Raw genomic sequence first — 14,407 nt, 5'->3', positions numbered from 1 at the left:
AATTTGATAAATATCTGAATGTACAATTGGGTGTGTCTGCAGTGGAAAAGTTAGCCTAAAAATTACACTGGTAGTTTTAAGAGCTTTCAAATTTCTAAGGTGAACCCAGTGGGGTGTGAGCTTTTATAATAACCAACTGTAGCCTGCTGCTGACGTTCTTGGTGTTTTTAGTCACCTTTGTCAGGACATCCAGGAGAATCCGCACGTGGGAGATGGATAAAATATGTATAGAGAATGCAGTAAGTCACCTGAATGCTAAGATACTACGTTCCTTTTTTTTTTTCTTCTTTTTTTTTTTTTTTTTGTCTTTTTAACCTTAAAAAAACCTCACATAAGCTAGCTAGAAGTGAAAGCTTTGGGAAAAGCCGTATTTAAGGTCACTGTATGATCAACTACTTTCCCCTAAGGTTAACTGTAGAGTGTTCATCTTATGGTAAATTTTAAAAAGCTTTGTTTTTATTGTAATTTTATCTTACTAACGGAATTCAGAATTCAGTCAGCTCTGTGCTACCAGTTTTTGATGACACAGCTATTTTGGCCTGGGAAGTAGCTATGCTGGCAAAACCCCTGCTGTGCTATCAGCTATGATGATAGAAGCAGTATTTTTAGCTAAGCATGTTATTTTGTGAGGTGGTTTGAATCATTTTAGCAGTAGCTCTGTAATATATAGAGGTCTTAGTTACGGTGAAGTAAAATCACAGCTTTATAAACAAGTAAGACGGACCTTACCACAGCAGTTTTCTCTCTGTTACCTGGCCCAATCTCTAGCTAGCTCTGGAAGTTAATTCAAAGCAGAGGCAAAACGAGGGATGGCCACCATTGCCTAGTGACTCTGGGTGTGCCCCTTGCAGCAATATCTTTGGGCCATAGAACTGAATGGCTACTTCCAATCTTTTCTAAATTACTGTGATTTACACTACTGTTTTTCCACATCACTCTAGATATGGTATAGTCAGTGCATGTATTTGCAAGTAAATGATGAAAACTAGGGTCCTCCTGTTTGAAAGAGTAACTGTAAAGCAGGAAGGAGTTGGATACTGTGAACTGAAAAAGAACGAAAAGAAGACTTCAGGAATAAATGTCCTACAAAAAAGAAAAAAATCATATGTAGCGATTAGGTAATGTGACCCCCTTATTTTGAAATCTTGTTCCTCTGAAATGATTTCAGTCTACACTGCTTTTCCATGTGAATATCTGTGTTTTCAGAGTTTTAAAAACAGAGATGCTTTGCCTGCCATATCACAACTTAACTCAGGCGTGTTGCGTTTGACTGCTGCCCATTGTCACTTTTGTGTAAGGAGGTAAGTTAATTTGTTTCACTGTGCTTGGGCACTGTGAGAGGCACACGCTAGCATTTTTTAGGCCATTAGATCTGTGGCCTTAATATTTTCCAGTGGAGGCACAGACTGCATTAAATTTCATGTATATAAAAATGAAATGGAAGAGGGGTAATTTGCCTGAAGAAGAAATTTTAAATTTAGCAGTTACTAAATAATCATAGTCCCTAAACTCATAAATTATTCTGGCTAGGTCTACAGTGATAGAAATATCTGCCCCACTGCAGGAACTGTGACCCTCCTCATGGATCTCATTGGAGTTTGACTTAGTGTCTGTGTGGCCCAGAGACATAACTGTTACTTTTTATGTGGTTTTCCAGTTCAGGGTACCTCAGATAACAGGAGGGCTGTGCCCTCGACCTCCAGAGCGACAGTGCATTGACAGGAAGCTGTCAGGGTTGCTGAACGCATGGGCATGGATGTGTAATAGTTGAGGGTGCAGGGCCTGGTGGGAAAGTAGCAGAGGACTGGGCAGAAAGGAAGGGACCTATCTTGTCACGTGCCTACCTCTGCTGCTTGAAGTTTGCTCCCACAGTGGAGTGATCAAGCCCTTCAACTGCTTCCAAGCCTGGGATCTGACTGATTTCTCCACAAAGAGAGCATGGGATAGAACTAACGTGTTTTGATCTGGGCCTAACGTTAAAGCTGGGAGAGATGTCTGGGGCTGTAGGACTACCTTGGTCAGCCTGTTTCATTGGTGGTTTGGTTCGTTTCTTTTAAAGGTAGTGCTGTGTTGAATGGAGGTCAGGAATCAGCCTGACAATTCACATCACACTTTCAAATGCAGCAGAGAACCAATAACTCAGTTGCTTTGGGGTCACGGTAATCTGATTCCTGGCTCCCTGAAAAAATTATAAACCATGGGAGCTCTGCCAGGGAGGATGGAAGCATCAGCCCTATCCTCATCACTGCTCTGTTCAAACAGTGGACAGTATAGCTTGGATATGCAAGGCTAAGGTTTTCAAATTCAGCCAGTATGGAAAAAGTCTTTTTCTTCTCTTCATTTCTGCATTCTGTGAATGGTGTAACACTTAGCTGTCCAAATGTTGTGCATATTTCCTTTATGGTTTGTTGTCTTTAATCTTTATGCAGCAAGGGTGGGAATTTATTTCCAAGAGTTCTTCAGAAAATGAGAAAATGGGGTTTGAACAAGTTTGACAGATGTTGCTAGTGGTCGCTGGAAATATTTCAAGGAGCGTGAGGCAAGTGGCAGTAATATGCAGCCTGAGACGGGAGGAGAATGGGATAATCCATTCCAGGAACAGCATGGTCTTAGCTAGGCTTCTGCAGCTAGTCATGTTTCTGCACATAATGAACAAGTAGAGCTTTCCAGCTAGAGTTATTCCTGCTAAACTAAAGAGGACAAAAATAGATGTTAACAGGAACAAAGTTTACACTAGCTAGCTGCTACTCCCCAGAGGAAGAATTGACAGAAACATCGACTGTATCCAGCACAGCAGATGGCCAGTGGTTAAGCTTTACATATGTTAGACACTTTTTTTGTCTTTTCTGTTACTACTAAAACTGGATTTGCTGTGAATGTAACATTGCCCAGCTCCTAAGTTTGCATTACCATCAGTAGCTGATCACTGGTGAGTTATTGATAGCTCTGGGCCCTCTGAATTCATCTTCTAGGCTCTGCTGTCACTTCAGATCTTTACTACTTTTGTCTGCAGTGTGTGAGGTCATAAGATAGTTCTACATGCCAGAGCAGGTAGATACTATTCAGCATAGCAGAGCGTAAGTACTGGTTATTGCTGTATATATAAAAATTCTTAACACGTTACACAGCACAGTTACATAAAGCTGAATGAAACTAAAACATGTTAGGTAATTGTCACTTTGTCATGAGCCAGTTGCTGTAACAGCTAAAAAAGTTAAAGCTCCAAGCAAGCCAAGACAAGCCCAGACAAAGTAAGCCTTACAGCCCTAGTCCCACTTGCGAATTTAATACGAGACCTGTGGCTGGTAACAGGCATGGCCATAGTGCCTTTACTGGATTAGAAGGCTACGTAATAAGTAGTAATCCAGTCAATGCAGTCAATGGAGTGTGGAAAGCTATTCAGCTCACTAGAGTAATTCAGTTAAAATTGTAACATCAGGGGTATGTAAAAGGCTACCTTGAGACTTTGTAACTTCAATGCTTTCTAAAACACCTTTAGATATGAAATCAGGTTTGAAATTCTACTCGTAGTTGATAATTTTGCATGTCAAATCTAAAAGGCATCAGAGAATGGATGGACCTGTTCATACACAGGAAAGAACGGCTTGAGAGTTTACTGAAAATTCTACTCTTGGTTTTATTTAAGTAGACGTCAGCTTCCTGCCTTAAAGCCTGTTTTCAGTCTCCTCATCTTTTCTGGAGACTTCTCTTCTGTGAAAGATTACAAATAGAACAAGTTTTAAAAGAAAGTATTGTGAAGACTTCCTTAAAAATTACATTAATTAAGAGAGAGCATTTCTGGAATATAGTTGTCTATGACTTTCTGTCCTCATTAGGGCAATTCATCTCAAATTACTAGCAGTAACTAGAGTAGTTCTGTCAACAGGAAAAAATGAACATATGGTGAAGATTTTCTTACTGAGTAGTAAAGTCTTAAGTGAATGACCTAAGCAAGTTGCATGGTAGGAAGGGGGATTTTGCTTCTGTGATCTTTATTTTCTTTTTTTCATGTATGTTTTGCAGGGGGGATGAATTCAAGGAAAGGGAAATGTTTTTTACTTGTCTTTATATGCAGATGAACATAGCACATAATCCTGATTCAGAACAAAGACTCCTGCCCAGATGACAGGAGAGTTTGTGTATCTTGCCCTGGTAGTCTTTGTGATGTAAATTTTCGAAAGCACTGATCCAGCTACATGCAGTAATGAGGAAAAATAAACCAGACAAAGAAAAGAACTACTGAGCTTTTATCCACTTACCCTATTTCTTTGTATGTGACTTGATAATTTGATTATGGTCATAGTTATTTAATATTCTACTTCAAGATCAGAGTTTATCTATTAATTCTTTATGCTGTAATCTTGGTCTGCATTTCTGGTGGGGGGGGGAGCAAGGCAAAAACATTCATTCTTATGAATTTCAATCTCACTTCTAAAAATGGTCTGTGGTGTGGTTTTTTGTTTTGTTTTTTTTTTTTTTTTTGGTTTCAACAGCAAGGTGTTGCTAAATGGATCTGGAAAGGCATTACTTAATTTTACATAGCTTCTATAGCTTCTCTATAAGAAGCAAGTCTTTGGGGCTTTGATGGAACAAAGAGGCTCAACAAATTGTCCATATTTTCTATACCCAAGCAGTCACAGGCTCTTTCTGTCGCTTGGTTACTATTTCAGGCTCCAGATGAAATTCTTGTGGAATACTTTCAGAAATGCAGTTTCCCAACCCTCTGACCTTCCTGTGTGTCCTGCTCCTGCCAAAAGAGAGGGGTGTTCATCCTCTGTCTTTGCTTACAAGGACCTACCCAAAAGCCAGTTTTGGTGATCCCAAGACTCTTAATGATTGAGTTCATCTCAATCACCCATGAAGAAACTCTGTGTTTTATTTTTGCTGGGGTTATTTCATGCTATTACAGTCAGTTCCCGGATGCAGAAGTAGCCAGAGGTAAATGATGTGCAAATCCTTTTGCAAATGGGGGAAGAGAACAGAGCTTTGTGGTTGGCTCCTTAATTGGCTTATCCCATCTTGTAGAAACACAGACTAAGGATGTTATTTAATTATCAGCCTTAGTCAACATAAGACTTCTGCCACCAAAATGCAGTGTGCTTTCTCTGCCTCCGTGTCGTGTGTGCATTTGTATCCTCTGTGCTGTGGCTATGCAGTCAGTCACATTGATGGGGCCAAAAACTAACCCTGCCAGGAAAGGGGGGGGGCAGGGAAGGCTTACTGGACTTACTGGTCCAGTTGAATGTGCAGCTGCATAGGTGAGGAGAGCTGACAGGAGGGAAGAGTGGGCCTTGCAGTGGGTAACATGTCTTCCCCCTTCTGACAGCAGTGCAATGCGTGAGAATACACCATAAAGATGGCATTTTCAGAGTTAGGTACTCTCACCAATGTCATCAGTTAAAGCCTTCTTGAGCACAGAATTATGGCAGTTTTGTAATTCCTGCAAATCATGCTTTTAAGGACTATCTGCCTTAATTCCTGTATTTGCAAATAAGACTATCATTGCAGGTGGAACCAAGCCATAGTTCACATTTTTAACCTACACACAGAGTCCGTAAGAAAGAATGATATGTAAAAACACTGTATTAAGTGGCTGAGAGACTGAAATGGGTGTAATTTTATTCTTTTTCCCTGAAAAGTAGGGATGGAGGAAGGGGAACAACTTGGCGTGTTAATTTGTTGAGGCGAAATCCTGATGGGATTGGCAGAATGAAATTACTTTCGGAGCCTTAAGAAATCTTCTGTTATATGGAATTTGTATTTTCTGGCCTGCTAAAGAAATAGCATAACATAGCAATGTTGAAAATACTAACTCTTGAGGAGGATGTAGCTGCACACCTATTTAAGGAGGGAGGATTTACAATAAGGTCTTCACTCACTAAAACCTGATGTAGAGGAAGCATCTTCACATGTGGTCAGCAATTTAGTTACTAAAAGAAGGAAGGAACTTAGTTCTGCACCTTTATTTTTAATGGTCTCTGTCTGGATGTGGACCCCTGTGTACTTTAGTATTGGATTTATGGATCGGAGGGCAGAAAGAAATACTGTGCTTTTTGTCGTCATCTATTTTTCCCAAGGTTATGAAAATTTTTAAATATTTCTCCATCCTCCCGCTCTGCTTCAGTGCTTTTCATCTTGCTTGGCAGTTGTTGTACAGTTCATTTATTCCATGTTACTTAATGTTCCACTTCTACTTTTGACAGACATGCTGGGGACAACAGTGACTTCTAGTAGTAGTTAACTTTCAAAGCGGCATTTGCCAGAATGTAGAAGTCTTTTACAGTTACGTAAATTAAATGAAGCAAAACCTTTGGTGAGGAGAAATACGTACCGTAGAACTATTAAATATAGTATGACTATTAATAAAGTATGAATTTATACTATGGTTTGGATTGATGTTTGATTTTCAAAGTTTAAAAAAGAACAAAAGATTAAATGGATTTGTATAACTGTTACAAATATTTGTTCAATATACCAGTGTTTACTGTGTGTGAAGTATTTAGTAAGGATGATGCTAAGTCTTTAATTTTACATACTTGAAAACATTTAGCCAAATTTTCTTTCTTAGGCTGAATTTTTCTAAGGCACCTGGTCAAAAATCATTCAACACTTTCAGAAAACATGGCTTGTGTAAATTAGACAATATTTGAAAAGAAAACTGACCCCTTTCAAATAGGTCAACTGAATGTTTGAATGCTGTAAGAAGTTTAAATGTACAGTGAAGATGGGAGTTGCAAGATATTCTATTCCCATACAAAATACGCATGGATATGGAGGAGATGGTGTTACATGAGTCTCTTTACAGATTCACATAAGTTAGAAGAGCCTTGAGACAAATTTATGGCCCTCCTGTAGGACAGATGCTGCAGTGGAACAGATTTCTGGGGTACTCGGAATCTAAAATTTGTTTGCAGGCCTTTGCACAACTCTGTCCAGGAATCTTAACTAGGAATTAAAACCAGGATTTGCGGATGATGGAGGGAGAACCAGCTGTGTTCTTACACAGGAAACATTATTGACAGTTATTCTCCTGGAGGGAGGCCTTTTAAAAGGGTTCTTCATATCAGTTTAGTGAAGACAGGGTTGCAATGCCAGTGTGGATTCCCCTGATAATGTCTGGCATTGTTTCTGTGCAATTCTGCTCCAGGAATGAATGCTGGTAGCATGAGTTAGTCAATGCTTTGATTCTGAGTGAAAAGGTTATAAAGGCAATAAAGACCGCGGGGAAAAAGTGCTGAATTTTCACACTTGAGTGAGCACCAATATGAAGCGTTGTGGCTTTGCTTGCGTTTATAAGCTTGTTTTCGTTTCAGAGGGTTTTGATACATGTAACTGCAAGTGGAGTTTGACTCCAAATATCATTTTAAGAATTACGCTGTGTCAGTGATCTGACAATGCGCTGGAAAAGTTGAGTGCAGATTGTTTAGCTTTGGTATGATGATTAATTTCAAGTGATATAAGTTACGAACGGTAGTTTCAATTATTTACAAAAAAAGCCAACAAATCTCATGGGAATTCTACAAAGTAAAATAAAACCACTTGACTCTTATTTTGCTCCCAAATAAACTAATCAGGTGATTGTGACCTTGAGACAGGGTCTCTCCTCCAGCTCTCCCCTCTCCTACGTACAGAACTGATGTGCTCATCTGTCTGAGAAGTCCTTGATACTGTTCATATTTAACATCATTATTAAAGGTCCTTTGCTTTTGGGCTTAGCCATTAAAATAGATGAGATGGGAAATGCTGACATGAGAGGTTTGTATGTATTATTAAATCTCTTAATGAAGATGATGAAGAATCAGCCTATTAACAACTCAGAATTAGGTATATTGCTCCTTAATTCTTGTTCCTCTTCTGCTTGGTATTTCAGTGCTGCGGCTACTGAAGGATGGTGCTGACCCTCATACACTTGTTTCCTCAGGAGGCTCTTTGCTCCATCTGGTAAGAGTGATTGAAGATTAGTGTTGGTGACTGTGGATAAATATGGTGGGATACTGAGTATCAGACTGGGCATATTAACAAAAAGAAAGGCTTAGCAATAATTTTTTATCTACGCTGCCCTCCATGGTGGTGATGATTGCATCCAGCTATGCATGTGAAATAAATGGTCATTTTCAAATTGCTTATGAAAGGATGGATCATGTCTTAGGAATGGTAACTAACAAAGTAGAATTAAAGGTTTTATTTATAAATTATCTGTGCAGTAAGAAAGAACAAAGGAAGTATTGCTTGATTCTGAAGATAGAATTCTATGGTTCAGAGATTCATAGATCCTATATGAAAAACACCATGATGTAACGTTTCTTTTGGTTTTGTGCATATTTTCTTGCACCAGTTTCCTGTATGTTGATATTTAACATGTTATCTGCATTTAGTTTATTATTATTTGCATAGCAATTTAGATTAAGTAGTTGGAAGGTAAAAGGAAAACAGTTTGTATACAATGATGAAAAGAGAAGCAAGGTGTTAGGGCATGTGGAGGAAAGACTGACAGGCAGACAGAAAGGAAATACTGCAGAGGTAAAATTTGGGCTTTGCTGAAGCCAATGGCAAAACTCATCATAAATTCCCAATTTATGGAAATTTATTTATCATTCCCAATGATCCTTTAATTTGGTCTGTGATGCTTCAATTGCAGACATGCTTTCTATTCAATGTGAAACTATTTTAAGATACTTGGATCCAACTTTGTTGCATAATGCTACTAAAATAAATGTGACTTCACAAATACAAGGGCATAACAGACACAGTGAAAAGTCTGCTGGAGGAGTTTTTCATTTTAGAACAGTTGGATTAAGTTTCTCCCAGTATGTACACAAAATAGAGCGATTTCTTGACCAAAAAAAGGATCCTGTAATATTACTGGACTCTGGCACACCTGCAATGATGCTCTTGCAAGGTGTAGTGTTTCCCTTGTGTAATTAATCTGTTTTCCATCTCCCATGGCCATGCTGCTTATCAAGGACTTTGGAAATAGAGGCCTGGGTAAGGGGAGGGTGCAGTAATGAGTTGGAACAGAGAAAATTTAAGTTCTCTTTTCTCTCCTCCAACTATTTGCCTGCTGCAAAGGTGCTCAATCACTCTCTAAGAATGCAGCCCATATGAGTTGTTAATCTTTGCGATGCCCAAAACTGAGGCATCCCAAATCTTATCCTGTGCTGAAAGCCCTAGGAGACAATCAGTGTGGCTGACGTGACATATGTCTCACTGGCATTTTAAAATAGAAGAAAGAAAGATCCATCTTCAGGGATTTTAGGTTGCTTTGTCTGTCTAGTTCAGCAGATGCATACTTTTTAACTGCAGTTGAACTGTCTCTTTTTACGTTTCTTGATCTTCTGCATTATGCCCCAATTCACTGTCACATTCAGTATCTCCACTGGTGCCTGCTGCTTCACAGGCACACTTACGCTTTAAAAGAAGGGAAAACTTCTGCAGGTAGAAATTTGCAATAGAGAACTGTGTGTAACCTACTGCCTCAGTTTGGTCAGTTACTTGTAAGTACTCACAATTCATCTACAGGAAAATGCTGGTCCTATTGGAGATAGGGGCAAACCTGATTTCAATGAAACTTGGATTTGACCCTGATTTGGGAACAGTACAGATAGGAGAGTCATGATACAGGGAAACAGATAAACCAAGTTTATTTTTCTACAAGAACTCATGATAGTAATTTACCATACATCTTTTTTATATTTTTAAAGCACACTCAGATCCATTCTAACTGCTAGTTTTACTACTATAATTCTATGTAAGCTGCTTTCTCCAAAGGGGAGCCCGATCAGTGTTTATTCTTTCCAGTTGTGGAGTAAATGTTTTTATTCCAGAATGAATGGAAAATACATTTATCTTCACATCTTACTTAAAATCTGATTCATGATGCAATTCCTTTTTCTTTTTCCATTTCTGTTAACTTACCCAATATGATATATTTCTAAAAAAAAAAATCAAATGTGACACTTCGTAAAGATTCTGTTGCTATCTCTGTAGACAGTATCCCAATACTCTTGAATCTCAGGGAAGCCATTGGACTCCATGAGAGGAGAAGTACCAAAAAGAGAGTAGTTGCCTGAGTTCCTCATTCAGTGGGAAGCAGGTAGCGTCATATCAATTCATGCAGACAATCACCCAACCCACCCTAGTAACAGAGTATATGAGTGCCAGTTTTCTCCTGAAACTTGGACTGAGATTGCCCAATTGCTTCACAAAATCCATTAAACAAGCATCAATGAGCAGCAGCAATTAAATTGCTACTACAAATCTAGCCTGTTTTCAAACTGGTAACTAATCACAAAAGGCTATATATCTATTATTAATACACAAAATGGCTCAGTGACATCTGTAATTTCTTTTGTATGGAAGCTTTCTAGAAATTTTTTGCTTAACAATGCCTTGAAAATGTGATTGGTATGAGATTAAATGATCTGTATTATAAAATGTCGTATCTGATTTGTTAAAATTTGAACATGAACAGCTCAATGTAAGTTATAGTACAGATAACAGTGAATGATACTGATGCAACAAAACTTTCTACAGCTGTCAGATATATATCAGAACTAAATTTCTGTTCTATAATTTAACGGTCAGTATGTTATGTTTGGAAATCATTTAAAACAGGGCTGCTTTTTGGCCTCAGAGTTCAATTTTCATCTTCTCAGTTATGTATATTTATGATCACAGTAGTACATGCAGCTCCTACATTTAGTTGAGTATCTCAGCTATGTCTTGACTTCAGAGTGGAATCCAGTTAAGCACTTTTCTTTCTTCCCCTTTTCCTCCAGCATCTTGGCTTCCATGCCAGATTAATACAGATCAGCAAACTGGATGCCATGGTGTGGTTCCACATGTGATGCAGACATAACAGCATAATTATTTAACTCTCACTTGCAAATTATTTACAGATTTCATTGTATTTGTACTCTCGGTGTATATGTTTACTTTTGGGGGCAGGGAAATATTCCACAGCTTTAAATATTGGAAGAGACATAGATATATTAAAGATAATATTCAAAGCATCTAAGTATCTAATACAGAAAATTAGTCTCCCTGTAGCCTCTCTCCAGTGGAGAAAGAGAGAGAATCCTTCTCTAAAGAGTTAACTGAGCTTGTATGTCAGGCCAGAGTTAGGATCTTAACTTGGATGCTCTGATTGTCTTTTAAAGTATTATCTGTAAGCACATCCATAAAAAGTCACAGATGTGACAGAGGAGTAAGCTCAAAGCAATGGCTAAGCCAGTTTCTTCTCTGCCAAAATTAGTGACTCTCATCAAAACAAAACAAAGTATACAAGTACACATGTGTGCAGACCTCCCCACCTCCAACATACCCTTAGTGTGCAGACTGTTTTTTTGTCAGAGAGACTTGAATAGGAATCAGTATAGTTTGTGGATTGGAAATAGGAGTGGGTGTGGGGAGGTGTGCGTTATTGCTATGAACTGCACAAAAGACAGAAGTTCATGTACATGTGGACATACATACGTGTGGGTGTACATATACTTAGATGCTACTGCTCATGATGAGATCATCATGCACTGATGCCTGTGCACTGATTTGGAATGACGATATTGAACTGAAAGAAAGCCTCATCCTTACCACATATTTCAGCAGATGTCATATAGTCCTTTTTCACAGGCAGTAAGGGATTCTGTGAATGATGCACACGGAACTTGTAGTCTCCACCAAACTATTTCTATAGATTCATCAGCTGTTGTCCCCTACAAACACAGCAGTTTAACTACAGTGCATCATCTGCTCAATTTAAACGTCAAATGAAGCAAAAATTGTATGTAATAAATTCATTTGTACACTGAGTAAAACACCATCCCTAATCTGCTCTTCTTTCTTCTAGTGTGCCCGCTATGATAATGCATTTGCTGCAGAAATTTTAATTGACAGAGGAATAAATGTAAATCATCAAGATGAGGACTTCTGGACATCAATGCATGTAGCCTGTGCATGTGATAATCCTGATATTGTCTTGCTACTGCTACTGGTAAGTAAAGCAATCCAATGCTTTGTGTGCTTGAAAAGGAAACAGAATGTAACACCACAAGGTCTGAAGCTGCTGTATGAATGCAATATATTACTACTAATCATATCAGTGAAAGCATATATTGTGTGTGTTTGTTTCTTCACATTGTTTTGGTGCTCAGGATTTTTAGAAGGCATATAGTGAAGCATTTTTAGGCCTTCAACAAGAATACAGTATAAACATCAATGTCAAGTCTCTCCTATCTCTTCCCTGTGGTCAGGAGCATATATCTCTGATAAGTACTCAGTCCCAAATGGGATATTCGGCTAATTCTTTTCTCCTTGTTACTTTCTGTTAAGGGTTGAGTTCATAGACAATCTTATCAAAAACTCCTTAAAAAACAAGTATTCACTCAACTACAGTCAGTATTCAAAAAGAAGTGTTCCTGGACATGGTCAAAATGAAGCTAATTTAATATTTCTCTAAACAACTTTTTGAAGCAGAGTTTACCCAGCATAGTGATAGATACAGCATTCACCCGTTGTAGAGAACAGCTTTGTTCATGTTGTGCTTCCATTCCTAGAATCACAGCCTCTAGTTTTACACCAGGATGTTAATGCAGCTCTTTATCCCAGTTAATTTTGTATTGCTCTTGAAAGCAGTAGTGCAGCAACTGTTCACATCTGACTTATGATTTTTTTTTTAATCTATTTGTATAATTTAAAAATCTGTATGTTTTTAATAGGTCATTCAAGTAGATCAGCATTTTTAGCATACTTATAATGGTATTTCAATGTTACAGGTAAAATGAAGGGACAAATATTTTTAAGGACTGTATACTTGATAATAGCTTTCCTGAAATCACTTCGGGAGATTGTCGACTCCAATCCTCCTGTTCAGAGGAGAGCCAGCTACAGCAGCTTGCCGAGGACCTATCTCATATAATCATAGAATGGTTTGGGTTGGCAGGGACCTTAAAGACCACCGAGTTCCAACCCACCTGCCATGGGCAGGGACACCTTCCACTAGACCAGGTTGCTCAAAGCCCCATCCAACCTGGCCTTGAACACTTCCAGGGATGGGGCATCCACAGCCTCTCTGGGCAGCCTGTTCCAGTGCCTCACCACCCTCACAGTGAAGAGCTTCTTCCTTACATCTAACCTAAATCTACCCTCTTTCAGTTTAAAGCCATTATTCCTTGTCATATCACTTGTAAAAGGTCCCTCCCCATCTTTCCTGTAGGCCCCCTTTAAGTACGGGAAGGCCGCTGTAAGATCTGCCTGGAGCCTTCTCTTCCCCAGGCTGAACAACCCCAACTCTCTCAGCCTGTCCTCATAGGAGAGGTGCTCCAGCCCTCTGATTATTTTCGTGGCCTCCTCTGGACCCACTCAGGCAGGTCCATGTCCTTCTTATGTTGGGGACCCCAGAGCGGAAGGCAGTGCTCTGGGGGTGGGAAGTGTACAAACTTGCTGGGCAACCTGCACAGAAAAAAAAGGTTTTTATTAGGTTTAAACAGAATTTCCTGTGTTTTAGTTTGTGCCTATTGTCTTTTGTCCTTTCACTGAGCACCACTGGGAAGAGTCTGGCTCCAGCTTCTTTACTCCCTTCATCAGGTATTTACACACATTGGTAAAACCAGCTTGAGCCTTCTCTTCTGAGGGCTGAAGAGTCCAGCTGCCTCAACCTTTCCTTGTATGACGGATGCTCCAGTCCCTTCTTCATCTTTGTAGCCCCTTTGCAGGACTTGCTCCAGTACGTCCGTGTCTGTCTTTTACTGGGGAGCCTGCAACTGGTGCCTCACCAGTGGTGGCATCTCACCAGTGCCTAGGCCTGCTGGCAGTGCAGTCCAAGAAATCTGTGGTCCTCTTTGCTGCAAGGGCACATTGTTGGCTCATGCTCAACTTGCTGTCCTCCGGGTCCTAGTCCCAGAAGTATTTTGTGTGGGAAGCTGTCTAGCTAGACAGTAGGAAATATTAAAGAAAAGAGTATAGCCTAAATTTTGTCTTTCAAAATAGTAATCTTGTAGGGAAACAACTGTCTCTGCTTGAAGGTAATAGGTGGAAACACTGTTCTGGATCTGTATACCTACACTAGGTCAGTGATGGGAAGGGGGGCTTTTAACCAGTGTGATACTGATTAGAGCCCTCTTGGGCTTTTGAGGACTTGGGTCCAAATGTCTCCTCTTCTACAGAAAAGTCAGATCAATGTCTGTCTTCTCCAGGAGGGTATTTCACTAGACTGTTAGATAGATTTCATAATGTAGTTACTTTCTTAGGAATGCTTTGGTGCTTAATTGCTAATGCGAAAACATAATCACCAGGTTAAGTCACATCCACAGAGATTAATGGGATAGTTTACACCTTAGAGCTGTTGTTCTAGGCTTTCATGGTTACATGTGAGCTCTTTCTGAAATACACAGATATTCTCCCTTCTAGCACA

The 14,407-nt window shown here is 39.3% G+C and overlaps 1 protein-coding gene across 3 annotated transcripts in view; it reads left to right on the top strand.

The window, feature by feature from the left end:
• The window catches only part of MYO16 (myosin XVI), a 404,375-nt gene that overhangs the window by 128,745 nt on the left and 261,223 nt on the right, over window positions 1–14,407 (top strand). For all 3 annotated transcript variants that reach the window (XM_052773633.1, XM_052773634.1, XM_052773632.1), the window contains exons 3-4: window positions 7,871–7,941; window positions 11,846–11,989. In XM_052773633.1, coding sequence (XP_052629593.1) covers window positions 7,871–7,941; window positions 11,846–11,989 — 215 coding nt within the window. The remainder of the gene's footprint in view (window positions 1–7,870; window positions 7,942–11,845; window positions 11,990–14,407) is intronic.

This window comes from Harpia harpyja, chromosome 22, assembly GCF_026419915.1.
Source record: "Harpia harpyja isolate bHarHar1 chromosome 22, bHarHar1 primary haplotype, whole genome shotgun sequence".
In the NCBI taxonomy this organism is placed as follows: Eukaryota; Metazoa; Chordata; class Aves; order Accipitriformes; family Accipitridae; genus Harpia; species Harpia harpyja.
The sequence above is the reverse complement of the archived record's forward strand: the minus strand, read 5'-3'. Positions and strand labels throughout refer to the sequence as shown.